The sequence below is a fragment of the Mauremys reevesii genome, unplaced genomic scaffold (assembly GCF_016161935.1).
Source record: "Mauremys reevesii isolate NIE-2019 unplaced genomic scaffold, ASM1616193v1 Contig87, whole genome shotgun sequence".
In the NCBI taxonomy this organism is placed as follows: domain Eukaryota; kingdom Metazoa; phylum Chordata; order Testudines; family Geoemydidae; genus Mauremys; species Mauremys reevesii.
Genome location: NW_024100903.1, coordinates 255,089 through 278,643, shown reverse-complemented (window position 1 = coordinate 278,643; position 23,555 = coordinate 255,089). Strand labels below are relative to the sequence as shown.

Genomic DNA, 23,555 nt, shown 5'->3' with positions numbered 1-23,555 from the left:
CTTATACATATAAAAAGGCAAAGGTGGAAAGCAGCATACAACAGTAAATAAGGAGTTCTCACCGCATTCAATTATGTGTCCCTAATACTTAGCCCTGTTTTATCCCATTTGAGGGTCTGGTCCTTGTTTACCAACCAAACTAATCCATGCGTTGGCACTGTCATTTTCACGGCCTTTATTTTCAAATCAAAACATTCATGAACACCACAAAAGTCAAACATTTCCCTGCTGATTTCCAAATGAGTAACAAATTGCAGGGAATCTTGTCCCTGTAGAAACATGAGAATTATTCTTGACTGGAAATATGGGAGACTACTTATAAAGAGCCATGCATCCAAAGGAAGATGTATTCATTTATTGAGCCAATTTTGTAGACTATTCTATGTGAAACATCCCAGTGTGCAAGAGTTATTGCAGGTGCTATCGTACGGGACACCACTTTGCAGAGCCAGAACTGCAAACAACTTAAAGTTCCTGTATTTCACAGACAGATAACGTAGATGGGATTTTCTAGGTCTTGGTAGCTATGCTGTTTATTTAATAGTCTTCTCTGAGCGATGGAATGGACTTCATTTGAAGACAAATTATAAGCAAGTTCTTTTATGTTCTGTGTATGTGGATACTAATAGGGTAAAAAGAGGAATAGCCAGGAAATAAGGCAGCCTGAAATAAAAGGAAGAGATGACCCCCACTTGGACTGGGTTAATATTGGAGTTATTGTCCCACAAAAGTGGGAGATTTAATTGTCCATTTTAATCACCGTATTTCCTCTCATCTGGAGAGAAGGGACTCCTGAAACCCGAGGACTATAACTAAGATACCTAAAGTGACAACAATTGGAAGAAAGTTTTTATAATTTTGTGCTCTGATGCTTTTACATAAAATTTAAGTCTTTATGATTTAAATTCTGATCAGTCAATGGTAAGTTATTTTATTTATGATGGTAATACCTCCCCCAAATAATAGATTAATTTTGTCCAGTCATACTAAGGCATAACCCAAGGAGCCTCAGCCTTGTAAGTTTCCCCACATGAAGCTGCAAGCTTCTCCCCATACCTGAACATGGTGCTCATCCTCTACTCGGGGAAAAAAGGAGCAAAGTAGAGAGTTCTTCAATCATTAAATTACTCACTAATGCACTTTGGTAAAGGAGTCCATCCTTCTCAAAGGCACTGTGTCTTCCCCAACTCATTTCCTTCTGGAGTTGTGTAACCAATCTGACACCCATATGTTGCTTCCTCATTTAAATTAAATCTGTGCTTACTTTCAGAGAAATAACCATTCTGTATCTCAACTTTTTCACAGATTTCTAAAATAGAGAGAGTATGACATTATCTCAAGATAAATACTATTAATTAACATGCTTTTCATAGGTATAGGGTGACCACAAGAAGAGGTACACCTGAAATGAAATGGAGGAACGCTATTTAAAAATTTTTGAACAAGAAGTTCCTTCATACTTTTAGAGAGTGGGAGAGGAAGGTAAGAAATCATCGTGCATATCAGTGTTTCTTATCTCTCACAATCATTCCTGATACTGATTTCTCAAAGCCAATCTAAAAGATGGTTGAAGTGAAAATGGTCATTTTGATTCTGACACTGCCAGCTCTTATTTTGCAGGAAAAGCTCTCTCTTTGTATTGTATGTGCTGTATGTATAAGTAATTTGGTGAAGCACCTTCAAATCATAAGGGGCTCATCAGTAAGAAAGACAGTGATAAAACATCACACAGAAATCATCACTTCACCTGCCTTCTTCAGAGACAGCCTCACTCACTGCAATATTTCCACAGCTGTGATCAATACAGCATTCATGCTAGGCCCCCTCAGTTTAAAGGAGAGGGTGTTTGTAGCAGGGCATTATCCTGGAGAGGCATTCAATTTTGGAATTCACTCTCTCCCTGAATTTGCTGACTTCCAGGATACACTGCGCAGCCCATCTACTTTCTTGGGCATTTGGGAAGAGTAGAGATAGGGAGGGAATGAGGCTTTGAGGCAGGATGTTTGTGTCTGAATTTTGTTATGGAGGTTGATGACTTGATTTTACACATGATATCTTAACTGATGTTCAAGCACCCAGAGCTACCAGACAAACTGTGCAAGCCACTCCATGGAGGAAGGGGAGGCAGAGGGGCAAGGTGGAACCATGGCTTTAATCCACTTTGCAACACCCAAAAGTGCTGACCAGGTATAGACAGAGGAACATGCTGCATTATCCCAAAAGATGGTGTAATGCACACACAACTCATGCCTGGTAGAGAACTGGAGGAAAGACAGGATTTCCTTGAGCACAACTGCTCCCTGGATTACTTTGCCTCAACAAAAATGAGAAATACCTGTGGCATCTTATAGACTAACAAATTTATTTGGGCATAAGCTTTCCTGGGCTAAAACCCACTTCATCAGATGCATGGAGTGGAAAATACAGTAGGAAGATATATATAGCAGTACATGAAAAGACGGGATCTGCCTTACATCTGATGAAGTGGGTTTTAGCCCACGAAAGCTTATGCCCAAATAAAATTGTTAGTCTATAAGGTGTCACAAGTACTCCTGGTCATTTTTGCTGATACAGACTAACACAGGTAACACTCTGAAATTTGCCTCCACACTATCCCTAAACACAGGCCAGACCAGTGGCTAAATGTCACAATTTATAAATATTAGGTGGAGCTGATAGTAACATCTTTTATTAAATTTGCCCGAGTCTCTGAATGATAAAATCCCATTTCTAATTGCTTGTAACTTTGTTAGACTTTAACCATTTGGATTGAAATTTTCCATGTCTGGTGTCTGCCTCAGCATCATTTTTTGTTTTGTTTTGAAAAGTTTAAGCTGAAACGGTTTCGCTGTTTCAGAGACTGATTTTTGATTAAATATTGTTTTGTCGATGCTAAGTTATTGTTAGAGCTGTTTTGTTGAGACCTCTAGCACTTCCATGGTTTGGAGCAGGGACTCAACATTTGGCTGTGGTGTCCACCTGGTGTCAAAGATTCACCTTTTGCTGTCCTCAGAAAAATGCACCCAAATTTGGCCACGTTATAAACCTATGAAAGTACAGATTTGGAGCTTGATTATTCTCTGAAGATTCCATCTGTACTGAACATGCTCAAGCCCAAGGTGGCAGGGGCTGAGCAGAACTTTCCTTGCAGTTAACATAACATAAGAACATAAGAAAGGCCGTACCGGGTCAGACCAAAGGTCCATCTAGCCCAGTATCTGTCTACTGACAGTGGCCAATGCCAGGTGCCCCTGAGGGAGTGAACCTAACAGGCAATGATCAAGTGATCTCTCTCCTGCCATCCATCTCCATCCTCTGATGAACAGAGGCTAGGGACACCATTCTTACCCATCCTGGCTAATAGCCATTTATGGACTTAGCCACCATGAATTTATCCAGTCCCCTTTTAAACATTGTTATAGTCCTAGCCTTCACAACCTCCTCAGGTAAGGAGTTCCACAAGTTGACTGTGCGCTGCGTGTAGAAGAACTTCCTTTTATTTGTTTTAAACCAGTTGTGTCTCTTGGTTCCTAGGGGCCACACTCATGCCAGGCACTGAGACTGTGGGTATGTCTACATAAGAGTTGGAAACTTGTACATTCTAGCATGAAGAGACATATTTTAGCTTTAGCTCCAATCGAACTAGCACATTAAAAATAGGAGTACTGCTGTGGTGATGCAAGTGGCTAGCCACCTCAGTACATACCTATGATCTTTGACAGGATCATATGTGGGGAGGCTGGCTCCTCCCACAGCTCAAGTGGCCACAGCTACATTTTTATTTTTAGTGCTGAGAGGTGGGAATAAGAATGGCTATGGGGTTAAGTTAAGGAAGAACAGGGTTGGGCAGAGGGGCTGGGGACTATTATTATTATTTTATTACAAAAAGATATGCTCATCTCTACACAGAAGACAAAGAAATGCCTGGTACCTGTCCCAAAGAGTTAACAATCTAACTTTTAGAAATGAAACAACTAGGGTTGCCAATTTTCCACTGGCACAACACCAAACAGCCTTGCCCTGCCCCTTGCCCCACCCCTCCTCCAAGGCCCCCACATCGCTCATTCTCCCCACCCTGACTCACTCATTTTCACTGGGCTGGCTCAGGAGGTTGGGGTGCAGGGAGGGGTGTGGCAGGGAGTGCAGGCTCTGGGGTGCTGCCAGGGATGAGGGTTTTGGGGTGCAGGAGTGTGCTCCAGGCTGGGACCAAGGGGTTCAGAGGGCAGTCGGGTAGTCAGGACTGGGGCAGGGGCTTGGGGCCTAGGAGGAGTTCAGGGGTGCAAGCTTCGGGTGGCACTGACCTCGAGCAGCAGCATGTCCCCCCTCAGGCTCCTACATCGAGGTGCAGCCAGGCAGCTCTGCGCCCTGCCCTGTCTGTAGGCACCACCCCCGCAGCTCCCATTGGCCATGGCTCCTGGGTAGTGGGAACAGCGCTTAGGGTTTGACAGTATGCAGAGCCCCCTGGATGCCACTATGCATAGGAGCCTGAGGGAGGACATGCTGTCTGCTTCCCGGGAGCAGCACCAAGGCTGGCAGGGATCCTGCCAGTCCCGCTGCGCAGCACTGCCAACTGGACAGTTAACAGCCCAGTCAGTGGTGCTGACCAAAGCTGCCAGGATCCCCTTTTGACCAGGTGTTCTGGTCAAAAACCAGACACCTGGTCACCATACATACAACAAGCAGGGGTGCGTAAAGAACTCTGAAGGTCACTGCAATATGATCACACAGTTACTCAGGTCAGAAATGACAAGTCACCTGCTAGGACTGGTATTTTTGTTTTCATTTCAGGCAGATGATGATAGTAATACATCTACAAGTTTTTTAACAAGCTGATCAATAGAACATGAATGTTCCTTACTGGTAGAAGTACATGTTGGAGTAGGTGACCAGCCATTCTTTGTGCATGTAACTTTGGCTTCCAGATTATGAGAAGGAGAACACACATATGAAATGTCATCACCTTCTTTGTAGGTGGTCCAATAGCTAGACAGAAATCTACCATTTTCCAAATGACCAGGAGAACACTTTTCTAAAGGAAAAAAGAAAAGATTACATTCGGTTAGCAAATGGAAGTCAGACATTTAACAAAGAAAAAACAAAACAAACCACCCTCTTCAAAACTAGCTATTTATTTGAAAAAAATATTTCAAATAAGATCTTCTTGCTGCATAGTATGTAGTACTTTATACTGAAAAGACCTTTGTTTTCAAATATGAATCAAAGCGCTTGATTTTTCCACCGGCCTGAAATTTGTTATATCAACTGTGCACAGGTATAAACAATTACACAAGATGCAAGGGAGTGAAGAATTGGGTCACATGGGCCAGATTCTCAATAGGTGCAAAACAGCAAGCTCCATCAACCTCAGTGGAACTACTGATTTACACCAGCCAAAAAATCTTGCCCAATATGTTTCTTAAGTAGTGGTGTCTGCACAGATTCATTTACAGCATTAGCCTCCAGAAGACGTTAGCAATCATATTATTCCCTCAAGTTATTTTATGTATAGGTATCACTATGATGCTTATTGAATCTGATTATTAAAACAAAAAGCATCATTACAGAATCCAAATGATACAGGTATTGAAACACCAACATGTAGGGACATAGATACCATTCTGTTGATTGGGTTTATGTTCAGGCTCAGGCACTAGCTGAAAAGTTCCATTAATTCAAAATAAAAACCAAAGTCATGTGTAATGGGACTGTTTAAATCATGCCATTGTAATGACAATCACATCAGCAGCCCAGGATAAACAAGGTGACAGGAGACGGACAACAGCCAAAGGAAGCATCTCTTACTTTCCTTCTCCCCAGGCTCAGTCACTGGAGAAGTATGATGAAGTGTAAAGGTAACTCTGTTAAGCCCTCCAAACTAAGGGGCTTCATGCAGCAGATTGAAGTGTATTATTCAGACAGGTTTGGGTTTGGGATCTTGTTAGGGTTGCCAATTTTGGTTGGGTGAATTCCTGGAGGTTTCATCAGATGATATACTCTTCAATTAAAAATTAATCTTTAATTCCTATAGACCCCAGGGCACTCCTGGAGTGTTGGCAATCCTAGCTCTTGTTCCTGCCACATTATGAGACCTGAGTTTTTTCCCTTCCCAATATTACCTAGCAGCATAACATGGTGCTCTTGGCCAGTGGCATTTTTTCCCTTTCCTCTGAGCTCTCTGGGAGCTCTACCATTTCCCACTCTTCAGTTATCACTTAAGGATGAAACCCTGAACCTGGTGAATTCAAATGCAGTTTTGTCATTGATCTCAGTGGAGGCAGGATTTCCCCCCAAGGCCTTAAGGCCTCATGGTAAATTATTGTGGATCCCATTACCAGTAACTCAGATTAAGCCTAGAGTTTTGCTACAGAGCCACACAAGTTGGTCCCTCCCGCCAAGAGCTAAAGATGCTGCCTTCACAGCTCACTAAGCACCTGACAGCCTAGGAGCAAAGAACAAGGTTTGGTACCAAAATTCTGATTCCCTGAATATTTTTTAACTTTTTTTTCCCACCAACTACCATGAGCTGTGAATGCCAGGAAAGTGTGACTGGCAATTACAGTGTGATTGAAGTTGTGGAGTACTTCTGACTTTGCATTTTCTGTCAGGACACTGTCTATACTGTACTTGAAAAGCCTCCCACTGTGTGTACAAACTGTCCTTCTGCTTCAGATCCCTCATTAAAAATAACTTGCCACAAGGTCTTTTGACCTTGTACTAGAATTGTCATCCTGTTTAATATATTGGTCTGAATTCAACGGCAAGGTGTTTGGAAAAGTAACTGTTCTTTTTTGTGCTCTGTGGAAGTCCTATGCACATTCACAGCACTATTTTATTCACGATTCCACACTCATGGTTGTGATAAAAATATTTCCATTACGAGCATTGTTTTGACCCACTCCTCTTAACTTTTCATGGGAAGTAGCTTTTTCAAGAAGCAATTTTATAACTAATATAAGGGATGGTTTCCTGCCCTCCCCCCAACTATCCAAGTGTAGAATAAAAATTTTCAAACACCTAGACCAAAAAAGTGAGCCCTTTCTGAAAAGTAAAAATAAATAATTATATAAATAAATAAAACCAGACCAAAACCACACAAAACCCATTCATAATATTCCTGCCACTTCTAACTTGAAAATAGAATAAGCTACAAACTGAAAAATTCATACAGGCAGATATTTATACATCCTCATGTCTACTCATTAGAATTTCAGTTTTCAAACTAAAATGTCAATTGATTGTGTTCACACCAACCACACCACTCTATAAAAGTATGATCACTGGGGCATAAAATTGTACTTTCTAGTTTCTTAGCACTTATAGTTTTAACTACTACTGAACTGCATTCTAAACTACTAGGAACGTGGGGGGAAGGGGATGAGTCATATGGGTGCATTGAACTATCTGGAGCAGATCAGGGAGAGGCTTTGGTCATAGGATGTCTATTCAGTGCAACTCCAGCATAAAAGCACAGTTTGGTGGCTAGTGAGCCTGCTAAGTTGGAGGGAAGCAGATCTCTCCTCTGGCAAACTTTAGCATCTTCACAGGAGGTGGAAGGGGAAGAGTAGATTGGCATGGAAGTAGCCAGGCAGAAGGGCTGGCCCCTGATTGGAGTCAGGTTTAGAATTAGGCCATATGCTGGGGACTGCAACTGAGCTGCAAGGGCACAGAAGAGGAGCAAGAACTCATGTCAGGCTATGACAACTGGTAGGGGCAACAGAACCGGAGCCTTTCTGTGTATATCTACACAATGAGTGGAAGGCTGTGGCAACAAGCCTCCAATCCTGGGTTGACAGACTCAGGCTCATGGTGTGCCTGCTACCATGCTAAAAATAGCTGTGTAGACAGTGTGACTTGAGCTGGAACTTGAGCTCTGATGCCTTGGGCAGGGTGGGCTTCAGAACCCAAACTCCAGACTCAGCTGTAATCTCTATACAGATATTTTTACTGTGGCACTGCAACCTCTGCAAGCCCAAATCTCTTGTTATAAACTCAGAGGTTCTCTGTCGTGAACTGTGCAGATGTATCTTTTAAGGGGCGATGAAAACAGCTGGTCAGACAATAATTCTACATAATAGATAAGACTCGTAAATTTTCTTCAACTGGCATTCAACATTTTCCCCTTAAAGTAGAAAGAATCTGGCTTTGTAAAAAGCTTTGTGCACTAATCTGAGAAAGCCTGGGCATTAGCTAAAGACTTTGTGGACTCATAGCCCTGGTCTACACTATGAGTTTAGGTCAAATTTAGCAGCATTAGATCGATTTAACCCTGCACCTGTCCACAAGACAAAGCCATTTTTGTCATCTTAAAGGGCTCTTAAAATCGATTTCTGTACTCCTCCCAGTCGAGGTGATTAGCGCTGAAATTGACCCTCCTGGGTCGAATTTGGGATAGTGTGGATGCAATTGGCCTCAGAGTGTTCCATTGTGACCGCTCTGGACAGCACTCTCAATTAGATGCACTTGTCATGTAGACAGGAAAAGCCCCGCAAACTTTTGAATTTAATTTCCTGTTTGGCCACTGTGGCAAGCTGATCAGCACAGGTGACCATGCAGAGCTCATTAGCAGAGGTGACCATGAAGTCCCAGAATCGCAAAAAAGCTCCAGCATGGACCGAATGGGAGGTACTGGATCTGACCGCTGTGTGGGGAGACAAATCCATGCTATCAGAACTTCATTCTAAAAGACGAAATGCCAAAACATTTTAAAAAATCTCCAAGGGCATGAAGGACAGAGGCTACAGCCAGGGCCCACAGCAGTGCAGTGTGAAACTTAAGTAGCTGAGGCAAGCCTACCAAAAAACCAGAGAGGTAAACAGCCACTCCGGGTCAGAGCCCCTGACATGCCGCTTTTATGATGAGCTGCTTGCCATGCTAGAGGGTGCCCCTACAACTACCCCAGCCCTGGGCATGGACTCCGTCAATGGATTCTCACACAACAGGGATGCGGATTTTGGGAATGAGGGAGATGATGAGGAGGAGGAGGTTGAAGATAGCGCACAGCAAGCAAGCAGATAAACCATTTTCCCCGACAGCCAGGAACTGTTTATCACCCCGGAGCCAGTACCCTCCCAACCCACCCAAGGCAGGCTCCCAGACCTAGAAGGCAGAGAAGGGACCTCTGGTGAGTGTTCCTTTGTAAATATTGTACATGATTTAAAATCAAGTGTGTTTAATGATTAATTTGCCCTGAAGATTTGGGATGCATTCGCGGCCAGTACAGCTACTGGAAAAGTCCATTAATGTGTATGGGGATGGAGTGTAAATCCTCCAGGCACATCTCAATGAAGCCTTCCTGGATGTACTCCCAAAGCCTTTGCAGAAGGTTTCTGGGGAGGGCAGACTTATTCCATCCATCATTACCACGCCAGGCCAATAGCACATAGTCTGGAATCATTGCACAACAAAGCATGGCAGTGTATGGTCCCGGTGTTTGCTGGCATTCAAGCAACATCTGTTCTTTATCTCTCTGTGTTATCCTCAGGAGAGTGATATCATTCGTGGTCACGTGGTTGAAATGGGGAATTTTATTAATGGGACATTCAGAGGTGGCCATTCCTGCTGGGCTGTTTGCCTGTGGCTGAACAGAAATCATCCCTGCTGTGTGCCATGCCTTGGGGGGAGAGATGAAGCGATCATCCCAGAGAATAGTGTGGGGGGGGTTAGTTGAGTTTGTGCTGCATGTTAACCCAAAAACCGCAGTCACTCCTTTTAAATGGCCAACCCAACGGCTGCTTGGTATGGGACATGAGGGCGCTGCTGTTTGAAACCATTCCCACACGTTATGAAGGTTAAAGAAGCCAAAAGACTGTTGCTTACCATGGCTGCCTGCAAGCCGAATTCTGTTGCCTGCTGGCCCTACATGTCTGATCTCTCACACCAAACCAGGAGGCCCTCAATATAAGAGGCAAAATGCGACTTTGTAAAGAAAGCACACGTGCTATGTAATGTTAACAGCTTGGTTCACTGTGAAAGAGTCTACCTATTGTTCTCTAAAATGTGTCTTTTTAAATACTACTCTCCCTTTTTTTTCCTCCTGCAGCTCCAAATGTTTCAACGCTTCCCATAACATCTCCATCCCAGAGGCTAGCGAAGATTAGAAGGTGAAAAAAACGCACTCGTGATTAAATGTTCTCTGAGCTCATGCAGTCCTCCCACACTGAAAGAGCCCAGCAGAATGCATGGAGGCAAACAATGTCAGAGTGCAGGAAAGCACAAAATGAACACGAGGACAAGAGGGACGCGCAAGAGGACAGGTGGCGGGATCAAGATGATAGGTGGTGTCAGCGAGGTGGGTCAGGAGCACCCATGTCTGCCCAGGAGCCCCCGACCAACCTTAACAAGGCCGGCCAGGAGGTACCAGAAGACAGCAGCAGACGGTACATTAGGGCTGCTAACCATCTTCACTAACTTGCAAAGGCAAGGAGCTGCTGCTGTGTAGCACTGCAATACCGCATCTGCCAGCAGCACCCAGAAGACGTACGGTGACAGTGAGCAGAGCGGGCTCCATGCTTGCCATGGTATGTCGTCTGCACAGATAACCCAGGGAAAAAGGCGAGAAATGATTTTTTGCCGTTGCTTTCATGGAGGGAGGGGAAGGGGGGGCTGATGACATGTACCCAGAATCACCCGTGACAATGTTTTTGCCCCATCAGGCATTGGGAGTTCAACCCAGAATTCCAATGGGCGATGGAGACTGCGGGAACTGTGGGATAGCTACCACAGTGCAATGCTCTGAAAGGCGATGCTAGCCTCGGTACTGTGGATGCACTCTGCCGACTTAATGGTCTTAAATGGGGACACACACAATCGACTTTATCAAATTGATTTCTAAAAAATCAACTTATATTAAATCGACCTAATTTTGTAGTGTAGACATACCCTAAGGATTCTCTGCCTCTCCAGCTCTGTTCACCAACCTCTCATTACCCCAATTAGTTACCCCTACCTGCCAGAACCAGTCTCCAGCTACCCAGACTATATACATCATTTGTGTGTGTGTCTGTGTGTTTCAAAAGTTTGATAGAAAATATTTTACCTGGTAGAGTAAGGGTGTGCAGGGAGTGGGGGAACAAGATGTCTTCTCTTTTAGATTGTAATAGCATATTCAATACTTCACAATGCCCCAATGGCCTTTCCCAACCCTTCGGGGAGTGGGGGGAGGAGTCATGATGACCCTCTGGTTGAGAAATCCTAGCCTAGTAGTTTGAGCACAGAAGCTGGACTGGAGAGTGAGGAGTAAGGGGGATGCAGCCCCAATCCTCTGCTTTCCTGAGGGGCTGCCAATCCTTGAAATATACATTATAAAAAGGGAGATTTTCATCATATTTGTGCTAATATTAAAAAGAAAAGAACAAAAAAACTAATTTATGCACCCTGCTGCTATTGATTTTGTCCCAATTTCTGAAGCTTTCACAGTTAAAGTTTAATTAATGTTTTTAGATTTTGAATTGTTGGTAATGAGGGTGTGAATTGGCAGTGTTAATTGCCATTGCTGGGTGATAATTACAGAACTACAGTACTGTTTTAACCTTGCTTAAACAAGATGTCCAGTTGACAATTGCAAAGCAGAGCAGCAAAAAGGAAAGCTAAGTTAGAAAGAGAATATTGTAAGCAAGTTACCCAAACTTGCTAACTATTTCTCTGTTAGTACTGCTTCAGAATCATCTTCCATGATGGTGGATCATCTTTCTTAGAAAATGATAATCAAAGCAAAGATATGAGTATGAACTTGTTCCCTCAGGAGACTTCAGAAGAAAAGGCAAGCATTCCTGAAATCAAGGACAAAACTAATGATGAAAATGATCCACTTTTTCTAACACCTGTCCATACAGAAGGTAGAATGAACAGTAGTGATAAAGAGGATGATGTTGCTGTTAGTGTTGAACAAAATCCAGTTAAATGGCCTTCTTTGATAATGGAAGAGTTTTGTACTACATGTATTGAGAAAGATCTGCTCTATTTTCAGAATCGCAATGACAAAGTTATAGTTTCTGAGTATCAGAAATGGTATCTTTCACCTCTTCTTTTTGAATGAAAACTACCAAATGGAGAGCATCACTAGAGGCATTGGTTGAAGCATTCTAAATCCACAGGAATTTTATGTGAAAACTCTTTTCATTGCCTAATAATCTTAGCACCTTCATAACCCCAGGCTTTTCCAACTGGAAAAAAGCAGAGAAGACGAGTTGTTCTCATGAAAACAGTGTGGAACATTGGAACGCCATAGTTGCATAGCTAGCACATTCACAAGGCAAGAATCATATTGACAGGGAGATGGTACAGCTGCATCTAACACAAACTGCTTACTGGGAAGACATTTTAAGGCATATTGTGACAGTTATTAAGCTTCTTGCGGAATGTGGTTTAGCATTTAGAGGAAGGGAGGAAATTATTGGCTTTCCTCAGAATGGAAATTATCTAGATATTCTTGAAGCCATCATCAAATTTGACCAGTTTGTAAGAGAGCATATTAAATACTATGGAAACAAAAGGAAAGGTCACCCATCCTACTTGTCGAAAACAAACTGTGATGAATTCATTGAGCTATTGGGCAGGAGCGGCTCTAGCCATTTCGCCGCCCCAAGCACGGCAGCACGCTGCGGGGGGCGCTCTGCCGGTCGCGAGTCCCGCGGCTCCGGTGGACCTCCCGCAGGCGTGGAGCCGAGGGACCAGCAGACCCTCCGCAGGCACGTCTGTGGGAGGTCCACCAGAGCCGCCTGCCGCCCTCCCGGCGACCGGCAGAGCGCCTCCCGCGGCGTGCCGCCCCAAGCACGCATTTGGCGTGCTAGGGTCTGGAGCCACTCCTGCTATTGGGACATAAGATTTTGGAATTCATTGTAACTGAAGTCAAACAGGCAAAATACTACTCTTTGATAGTAGATTCAACTCCTGATATCACCCATGGAAATCAGTTATCTGTCATTTTATGCTACTGCTTACATGGTGACTTAATTAGGTTTATACCAACTGAAAACCAGATTGGCAAGTTGCTCTTCCAGACTATGAACAGTTTATTGGATGCAAATGACAACAATGCTATTGAAAACTGCAGAGATTAGTCATACAATAACACAAGTAACATGAGTGAAAAGAATGAAAATCTTCAAGGAGTGGATCACACTTGATGGATGTCCTTAGACTCCAAAGTGGAATGATATAGGGGAGACTTCAGCTGGCTACTTAGGTCAGCTTTAAATCTGCTTTGTATGGCTAGAGTGTTGCAAAGCAGACTTAGCACATGTCAGGATCACCAACTGTAGGTCTCCATATTCAGAGCATCTGGCAGTGGCACTTCACTCTCTTTGCCACCAAAGAGCAGCCCTGAAAAAGGGATAAGATATGCAGCCTCAAATAGTAATCTCCAGGGCAAGCTGCAAAAGTCTTCTAAGAAACAATATATTCCCACACTGCAGGAGGTGAGAGTGTGCGTGTACGCAAGTGCACACATGGGCAATGGCACAAAAGAGAAAAGAATTCCTATAGTTCTGTCACTCTCACAGGCAGTTTTCTTACAACTGAACATCCCAAAGACAAAAGAACCACCTAAGCCTCTCTTCATGTAGAAAATTTCACAACACAAAATACCCCTCCTCTTAGGTCTCTCTCCACACAGGTTATTATTGATCTTTGCTAACCTTTTCTAAATGCACAAGATCTCAGTACCTTCTGCTAACACTCTCACTCTCAGAGGGAAACCAATTCATACCCTATTTCCTTGTGAGAGAAACAGAAATGCTGGTTCAGGGATCAGCAATAAGAAGAAAGCAAAAAGAAGGGGAAAAAAAGAACAAAATGCAAACAACCCCTCTGAAAATACTACAACCGGTTTATCGAAGGCCTGTTCCAAATACTGGCTCCTACTAATCCTTTTGAATCCTTTTAAAGAGACACTCATGTCCTTGTGTGACAGTATTTGCTGGGGGAATCAAGAGGCCAGAATGGAGCAGCGTTGTAGTAACACCCACCCTCCCTTACAGTCCTGGTTCTGTCCATTGCTGTATATAATCATTAGTTATAGTACAATTGAATTTTTAAGAAAATAATACAAACATGTTTACTTACTAAGACATTTTGGCGCAGGAGACCAGCCCACTTTAGTACAACTGATCAGAGTCCACTTCTCCTCTCTTTCAGATACGTAACCATCAAGACATCTGTAGTAAATTCCCATGCCTAACTGTGCTGGAAAGGCTCGTTCTTTGTAATTTTCATAATATTCAGTTAATGCTCCATTTTCTATATTTGGGTAGTCACAGGGTCTCACTTTAAAAAAAATGTTTAAAATGTATAATATTACAAGGTACATGCAAGAAAAATTGCCTCCTTCTGTGTACACTCATGCGAAGAGCTGGAAGAAGAGAAGAGCCCTGCAAGGTTACAGTCAGAGTTTACTCGAATTGTTCCATTGGAGCACGAGATAGAGCTTTCACCTGGTAGGCAGGGTTTCCAGCCCCCAGAACCCACATGTTGTGTGGGATCTCCTCATGATACAGGGCCATCCCCCAGTTGGCGAGATAATGTCACAGAGGTGACTGAATTTCCTCCACACAAGACAGGACATGATCCACATACTAAAGGTTCTCTTTGTGTGAAGATCCAGCTCTTTGGATTAACTTCATGTTATCCAAGACATCTGAGTCCCATTATCAAAGAATTAATTTATAACACCATTTCTGGACTCCAAATCCACTTACACCTCTTCCTGTTTTAGACACCTTTCATTTGTTTCTAATTATCAAAGCCAAATTCTGAAGTCCTTGATAAGTTTTTCCTCAGTCCCTACTCTCATTGCTGCCACTGGGATTTTACCGAAGAAAGATTGAGTAAACATTTGAGAAAGAACTTCTTGATTTTGCACAGAGAAAAGAACTGACTGGAAGAATCTGTTGTATGTATTGTTGGTGTAGTCATGTCAGTCCCAGGATATTAGAGAGGCAAAGTGGGTATGGCAATAGCTTTTATTGGACCAGTTTCTGTTTGTGAGAGAGACAAGCTTTCAAGCTTACACAGAGCTCTTCTTCAGGAAGAGACTGTGACAGTTCAGAATAAATGTGAAAACAAAAATGGATAGTACAAATCTAGAGCTGTGGTATATGTAAGTAACTCAGAATCCAACTATGGTAATAGGTTTTCATTTTCTTTTATACCATTCATATAGTAATGGTATTGTGCTTGGCATGCTATTATTTGGATGGATAAAATACACAGCTACAAATCTTCCCTGTAGAAGGGTTGAGTCTAGCACATTTTGTCAAAGAAATCATGGTGTATATGTTGGTTGTATAGTTATTGATAGCGCCATTAACTTATACCATATCATCTTATTTTCACAGGTGCTTTATCCAAGCACATCAAAGTAAATAAGGAAAATAAATAAATAAGTGTTATTTACTCCTTCTCATAACACAAGAGCTAGGAGTCACCAAATGAAATTAAAAGGCAGCAGGTTTAAAACGAACAAAAGGAAGTATTTCTTCACACAACGCACAGTCGACCTGTGGAACTCTTTGCCAGAGGACGTTGTGAAGGCCAAGATTATAACAAGGTTCAAAAAGGAACTGGATAAATTAATGGAGAATAGGTACATCAATGGCTATTAGCCAGAATGGGCAGGGATGGTGTCCCTAGCCTCTGTATGCCAGACGCTGGGAATGGGCGACAGAGCATGGATCACTTGATGATTACCTGTTCTGTTCATTCCCTCTGGGTCACCTGGCATTGGCCACTGTTGGAAGACAGGATACTGTGTTAGATGGACCTTTGGTCTGGCCCAGTATGGCCATTCTTATGTTCTTAAACTTTGTAAAAGGAAAAATCCTGCAAATATACCTGTTTCATTTCTGTTTACATTCTCAGCTTCAGAAATTGTATAATCATTATATAATAGTTTAGGCTTTGATATTTAAAAAATGTGTTAAAATAAAAGTAACTTACAGATACATCTTGGAATAGGTAACCAACCATTCTTTGTGCATTCTGCTCTCCTGTCCTTATTGTCCGTTTCAAAGTGAAATCCTTGATTACAGTCTACTCTGATTGCTTCCAATTCTCTGAACAAACTCTTTTTGGGGTGGTAGGTTCCGTTAGCCACTGTCGGAGGATCGCATCTAATTTCTAAACAGAAACATATGAACAAGTTTAACAACTGTAAAAAGGACTTTAGGCTGTAAGTCCTCCCTTTAATTAAGTTTTCCTGTATCTATCTCTTTTTCCCTAGCTTTACTAGCACTGTCATTTGAACATCATCTGCATAAAATTGGCATGGTGAGATTCCTATGGATTTGGTGAAGTCTACAGTTTTTTACCCATCTTTAGAGATCAGAGTACTTGCTTGGGGTAGTTTATTTTATTTTGGAGGTGAGAAGGGGTCAGTTGTTGTTATAAGTGTCATTCTAACTATTGTAGAAAAACTTTACCGAAAAAAGGAAGCCTTGCAGTGAGACCTAAAGGTGATCACACAGTTAAAGCATTTGAAATGTAAAGTTGTAAGTACGGCTTTTACTTTAACAATATCCTTTATTCCTTTTCCCTTTAGCTATAGGGAGATTTTAGAAGAAATCCCCTCTGTTTGGCTGTCTTTAGACAGTATTAATGATGATAATAACTGGTCTTTATGAGGAAAAGAGGAGCTATTTGAGATGGGCTGGACCTTACTGCTGCTGTTGTTAAAGTCTGATCCTGCTTCCTTTAAGATGAAACAAGAAAAACACACACAAAAGGGGAGAACAGAATAGAGGAATAGAAAATGCACCTTTGTTTCTGGTGCTGACTCTTACTTGCAACTTTTCTGCTGGAGAAATACAAGCACTGCATACTTGCTTATTAGAGACCTCACAAACTTATGCCAGCAGCAGGCTATTTAGGGCGTTGCTTTTAGCTGCCTTTTTGGTCACAGGCTCACGGCACTGTTCCACAATATACAGTCTTGACTGGCTAAGCCAGACTTACAAAACAGAAAGCAGAATGAGAGAGAGACAGACAGAAAAGAGAATAAGACGGGGTGGAAAATGACACGAAAGAGGGAATGAGTCTGAGAGCAGGAACCAAAGTCTCTCACAACCCAGGATTTAGGGGGATATGGTGAAGGTGGCGGTGTCTTCTGGATCTGTCTCCTTTTCCCAGTCTGGTCAGGACATCTTTCAGGATCAAGATGAAAGCCTAATGGTGTCATGGTATCCCAGGAGATGGTGTGCGTTGCAAACCTGACGATGGAAGTTCACTCCTTCCAGTCCACCCATCTCCCACCCAGCCAGAAATCGCTCTGGGAGTCTTAGGGGGGGAAATGGGCCCAGTCACAGGATGCTTTCTCAGTTACCAGTGTGCTGACTGCCTGGCCCATTTGTATGTTCTCTTAGAACATACACAGTCCATTTCTTCCTCCATGTGTACCTTTAACCTTTCAGATTCCAAGCACTGCAGAACATAGCACAGGCATGTGTCAGGAAGATCCTCAACCACCCAACTTTCTCTGCAACACCCCAGCTCACTCTCCAATCTCTCCCTCCTTACTTTCTGTTCCTGTCAATTATACACCTCTACCCCGATATAACGTGACCCGATATAACACGAATTTGGATATAACACGGTAAAGCAGTGCTCGGGGGGAGGGGGCAGCCTGCACACTCCAGTGGATCAAAGCAAGTTCGATATAATGCGGTTTCACCTATAATGCGGTAAGATTTTTTGGCTCCTGAGGACAGCTTTATATCGAGGTAGAGGTGTATATTGTCCCCTTATTGAGCTAGCAACTTAATTAGCCCAACCATTGCCACCAAAGTCAACAGTCCCCACCACAACAGGTTTACTCCAATAAAACCATAATCTTCTCTGTTATACAGATACCCAAGTGACCACAGTGCTACAGCTAAATACTTTGTCACAGACCCCAAAAAGGAGAAAAGGGTTGACTAGCCCATCCCCTCATTATTTTGTCCATCAAGTAGGCTTACTTTCTGCCACACCAATTTTTTCCCCAATGATTTTCATTCCCACACTCCTCTTGTTTACCAGATATGATCTTAACACAATCCTTTAGTTACATCAATATGTCTTTTGTCTTCCGTGTGTAATTTTTCCCCATCAATATTTTTAATGAGTGATAGGATCATTTTATAAGCTTTTTTCCTACTTTTTCAAAGTTAAGCTTACAATTGGGGTAGGCCTGCTAGAGCTCAATTATTACAACACTTCTTACAGCAAAAATGCTTTCTATCTGGCTCACATGCACTTTTTCCTAGGCTTGGTGATTGACATTTTCCCAGAGCAATGCAACTCTCTTAGCAGATCATAAATTTGTTTTATAATTGGGACTTGATCAATTAATGGCTTTGTGATCAGGATCAAAGCCTTGAACTGGGATTGGAAATATTTTGCAGCCAGGGAAAGAACCAGAGTGCTGGCTTTATGTGCTCTTGACATATTTATGAGAGAGAAGGCAGGTTACAACATTATGCTTTGGCTGTAACCTTTGCATTATTTTCATATTTAGCTTTGTATTCAGCAAAACATAATGATCCAATCTGGAGGTGATAGATGCCTAGATTGCTATGAGTGGTCCTGATGGGGAAGCAAAGTGCTTTAATGAGCTGTAATGCAAGATTATTTTATTTTATTTTATTTTATTGTCATTGATGCAGCTGGATCCCCTAGAGTTAGAGAGATGAGTTAAACAGGATTGTGAGCTTTTCACCTCTTCATAGCGTCATAAGCTTGTAGGAACTGAATGGGATAGAAACTACAGCATTCGTTTTGTAGATAATTTAAAAAAATTAAGAATGCATCACATAGAGGACAGGAGGATTGGGAGATTTGTAGGAAATACAGATCCTTTCACCTCTGGTTTGAATATGACCCAGTTAGATAGTTACCAAAAGTAATAATATCATGGCTGGTTGGTTGATGATGAAAAGAATTAGGCTTTCTTTGGCACCTACTGGACAGGTACCTATATTTTATAAAAGTGCATCACAATTGACACTAGTTAGCATATGAAGAAGAATGGCCAAGGATTGGGCACATAAACTAAAATATTCCTTTCACTTGTAGAGGTGTCCCTAAAGGTCAGACTTGAGGCATGTGAGTGCAGGCCTGTACCATTCCATTCACAGTTCATGAGGCCTGGCTTCATGATCAGTCTTCATGCTCGGCTTAAAGTCCCTGCAAATTTGGTAACACTCCCCAGTATGAGCTTCCCCAAGGCACTTCCAGGAACTTGAGTGTGGGTCACTCATGGACATAACCTTGTTACAGGAAAAGCAGGCCTTGAAGCCTGCTGACTGAGGCATCGCTTGGCACTGGGAATCAACCAAAACCCTCAGATGGGGTAAAAACTTAACTCACTAATTAACACTAATAACCTTAATAATACTAAACTATTTACAATAAATACAAGAGAACACAGTCCAATGAAAGTATTTGCAAAAGCAAGAAGAACAGTTCCAGTTAAAGTCCTGGGCAATAAGATGGAACTGAGAGGACTTGGGATTGGCTGGGCCCTTTATACCAGCACCAGTGAGCAGGTCCACTGACTGGGGGGACAAAGGGCACCACTGCCGGCAATGCAGTGCAGCTAAGCAGGCTTCCTGCCAGCCCTCACTCTGCGCCACTCTGGGAAGCATCCAGAATGGCCCTATGGTCCCTGAAGGGGAGCGAGGGGTCTCCGCACGCTGCCCCCACCTTGAGCACCAACTCCGCAGCTCCCACTGGCCTGCACTCTGCAGCCAAACTCCCTCCCAGAGTCCTCACCCCCTCCCACACCCAAACTTCCTCTCAGAGCCCAACCCCTCACACACACACACATCCGTACCCACCTTATGTAATTAAGCCCTTTGTAACACAGTATATAACCACATAAAGATCACTAATTTTAAATAAAGGTTGAAACCAGAACCTACAAACATGCAGTAAGATGTAGGTGGGCAATGAAACTTACAACATGAGTACTGGTAAAAATCTGTCCAAAAATTAAACAAACACCAGAGCTAAATATACTAGGGGTTCAGTTGCTGATGTCATTTAGTTCCTGCCTCTGTGTGAGACCAACATTTACAGTTGCTTCTGTTCTTCTGGACATCTTATGCAGTGGCGGAGACAGGGACGGTGCAATCATTTAGGCGACCTAGGCGGTCGTCTAGGGCGCTAGGATTTGGGGGGGGGCGGCATTTTCTTCGGCAGCGACCGCAGCGGCCGGATCTTCGGCCGCCCTGGTCGCCGCCAGCATTTAGGCGGAGGGAGCTGGAGCAGTGGAGCACGGGGATGGCCGCCTGCAGCAAGTAAGGGGTGGGGGCAGCACGCAGGGGAACTCCCCATCCCAGCTCATCCCTGCCCCACCTCTCCCCAAGCACGCTGTGGCTGCTTCACTTCTCCCACCTCCCAGGCTTGCGGCGCCTAAGCTGATTGGCATGCTCGGGGAGGAGGCAGAGCAGGGGTGAGCAGCTTCACTTCTCCCACCTCCCAGGCTTGCGGCGCCAATCAGCTTAGGCACCGCAAGCCTGGGAGGCGGGAGAAGTGAAGCAGCAATGGCGTGCTGGGGGTGGAGGCAGAGCAGGGGTGAGCTGGGGCGGGGGCGCGCCTCAGGGCTCAGGGTGGGGATGGGAGCTGCCGCGGGGGGGAGCCCCGGGGGGGGGGGGGGGCGCGGCTGCTGGGGGGGGCGCCTCAGGGCAGGAGCTTGGGAAGGGCAAGTGATGCACCTGTGATCAGGGAAGATGGGAGGAAAGGCATCCCAGCACAAATCTGTCTCCGGTCTGTCCACCACTGGAGGGAGGAGAGCACCTTAGGGGGTTTGTCAACAGAAAGTCTAAGGTATGTTGCATGGGTGAATAGACTCTGAAGCCATATCTGAAGACAGCACAGGTGGAAGCAAGCAAAGGCAGTGATGTATGTGCAGGTGCCATGTGGCTCAGGAAGGATAGGCAAGTCCTGATTAGACTATTGACCACTCAGGCAATGAGTTCCTGTAGGGTCTGGAACCTGTTCCTTGGTAGGTAAGCCTGTGCTGAGACTGCATCGATGGAGGCCCCTATGAAATCTAGACACTGTGTGTGAACCAAAATAGATTTTTCAATATTTACACTTACCCCCAGGGAGAAAAGGAGTCTAAGTAGCATGGAGGTCGAGGTTCAAGCCTCATCCTTGGATCATGCTGCTATCACAGCCAGTACGCAAGATAAGGGAATATAAGGACCCCATGACACTGTAGGTGGGCTGCTACAACAGAGAAAACTTTGGTCTTCCTCATGGAGCAATGGTGAGTCCAAACAAATGGGTTCTGTATTGGAAGTGCTGAGGGCCTACTGTGAATCTCAGGAGAACTTCTGTGGGTGGGTGGGTGGATGGATGTCTATAGGAAAATAGGTGTTCTGCATATCGAGAGTCATAAACCACATGCCTCTTTCTAGTGATGGTATGATGGCTGCTAAAGTGACCATATGAAACTTGGGCTTGCAGATGAAGCAATTCAGGCTGTGGAAGTCCAGAATTGGTCTCCACCTGCCCTTCTTCTTGGGTATCAGAAAATAAGTTGAATAAAACCCTGTGCCCTAATAGAACACATTCCTCCAGCCTATCACTCACCTTTGCAGCAGGGAGTCTACTTAAAGAGCAAAGATGCTCTTGTGAGAGGGGGATTGGGACGGGGGATGTGAATGAGGTAGCATTTTGACCTTGATTGTATAGCCGTGTTGAATGACATTCAGGACCCACTTTTCCATTGTTATCATGCACCAAGCTGGTAAAAAGAGTGCTAGATGACCCCCAAAGGGGGTGGGTCGGGTGTACAGCAGGAGGCAAAGTGAGTGGCAGCTCTCTAGATGCATTCAGAAATATCACTTCTGGGAAGACTGAAGGCAGTCCTGGGGGATGTGATCACAGGGTCTTCTGTCACTTGCAAGGTGGTTTATAGGGTCACTGGAAGAACTGGGTAGCCCTGAACAGTTGGGCAGATTGCAGACAGCAGAATTTTCACTTGGGTGCAAGTGTATCATAGTGTGGCTGTGGAAACATTGAGGGAGTTGAGAGAATCATCAGTCTTCTGGTTAAACAGGTGAGACTCATCAAAAGGGAGGTCCTCTATGGTCTTTTGTACCTTCTGGGGAAAAGAGAAGAAAGCAGCTACAATTCCTTCCTTGCGACAATTCCCATAGACATCGTACGTGAAGAGGTATTAGCCACATCCACAGCAGATGGAAGCACCATTCTCACAACCAGTTTTCTCTCCTTCAGGATAACCTGAAACAGGCCCAATCTTGCTGGGGGCATTTGTCAGCAAAATCCTATACTATAACTGAAAAAGTCATATTTGACAAATAAGGCCTGGTAGTTCGAGATCCGGAACTGAAGACTAGCCAATGAGAAGAAGACCTTGCAACCCAGAAATCCAGCCCCTTGCCCTCCTTGTCAACCAGGATGGAGCGTGGGTGCTGCTCTCTGGCCCTCTCCATTGCTTCTTTGATCATGAGGGAATTTGGTAGAGGTGAGAGAACAGAAACTGAGATGCCTTAGCTGGGACGTAGTATCTCTTTTATGATGGTTGGGAATAGGTGAACAAGTGGTCACAGTATGTCAAACAGTTCAAGCCAGCTGAAGAGTGGCATTGCTGATTATTAGAGCCATCCTGGTCAGTACCGAGGCATGAAGGATGTCCAGAAGCTGATGCTGTTTGCCCTGTACTTCCTCCAGTGGAATGTGAAGGTCCTCAGACATCCTTCAAAGAGGGTTCTGGAATTAGCAAAAGTCATCTGGAGGCAAATGGGGAGTCAAGGTCACAGCTGCATCTGGAGAGGACGACGGGAATCATTCCTGTTCTGGCAGTACCACCAGAACCAAACTAAGTGGCTCATCCTCCAAAACAGGTTCTGAATGCCTACTTTGATGATGCCCGAAGTGGGGATGGGGTGAATTCCTTTTGTGCTGAACAGGAAGGCTCCAAAGATGGATATTGAGGCCAGGATCCCTAGTGCGGCCAACAGGACTGATCCAGTGGACGCAGTGGAGGGCCTCATGGAGTGGGATACCAGTGGCTTCTCTGCTGAGAGAAAAGAGGACACTGCCATGAAGCGGGTGGTCCCTTAGGGTACACGTAGTGGCAGTAGGGGATGGGCTGCCCTTGCGCTCCATCCTAATCCTCAGATGATGAGAACTCAGATCCCAGTATTTATGGCAGCACCATATAAACCATATAAATCATAGGAGAATGGCTGGAAGCACGACTTGACTGAGGCAAATTCTGGATTGGACCTGTACTTCCCCAGGCACAGATGGCAGAGGAAGGCATGGAGAACTCGGTTCTCCAAAGGCGAAGAGTTCATGTAGCTCCAGGGCCCATTTGTAACCTCCCCAGTGTTAGTGGCACACGCTCCATAGCCGGAGCTGGAGAACTGTACCAAACAAAGTTACTGACCTTGTGCAAGAATGATGGTTCTTCAAAATGTGTGTCCCTATGGGTTCTCCACTGTAGGTATGTTTGCATCCCTGTGCTGCTAATTGGAGAACTTTGGTAGCAGTGTGCATTCAGCCTGCACATGGGCTGCTCCTCACCTGCCATGAGGCTAGTCAGCATG

At 44.1% G+C, this 23,555-nt stretch overlaps 1 protein-coding gene across 1 annotated transcript in view; it reads right to left on the bottom strand.

The window, feature by feature from the left end:
• Positions 1-23,555, bottom strand: part of LOC120394982 (complement factor H-like) — a gene marked incomplete at its 5' end in the record, with an annotated part of 95,295 nt that overhangs the window by 41,889 nt on the left and 29,851 nt on the right. Inside the window, 4 exons of the mRNA XM_039519160.1 lie at positions 1,170-1,309; positions 4,859-5,029; positions 14,062-14,262; positions 15,934-16,113. Coding sequence (XP_039375094.1) covers positions 1,170-1,309; positions 4,859-5,029; positions 14,062-14,262; positions 15,934-16,113 — 692 coding nt within the window. The remainder of the gene's footprint in view (positions 1-1,169; positions 1,310-4,858; positions 5,030-14,061; positions 14,263-15,933; positions 16,114-23,555) is intronic.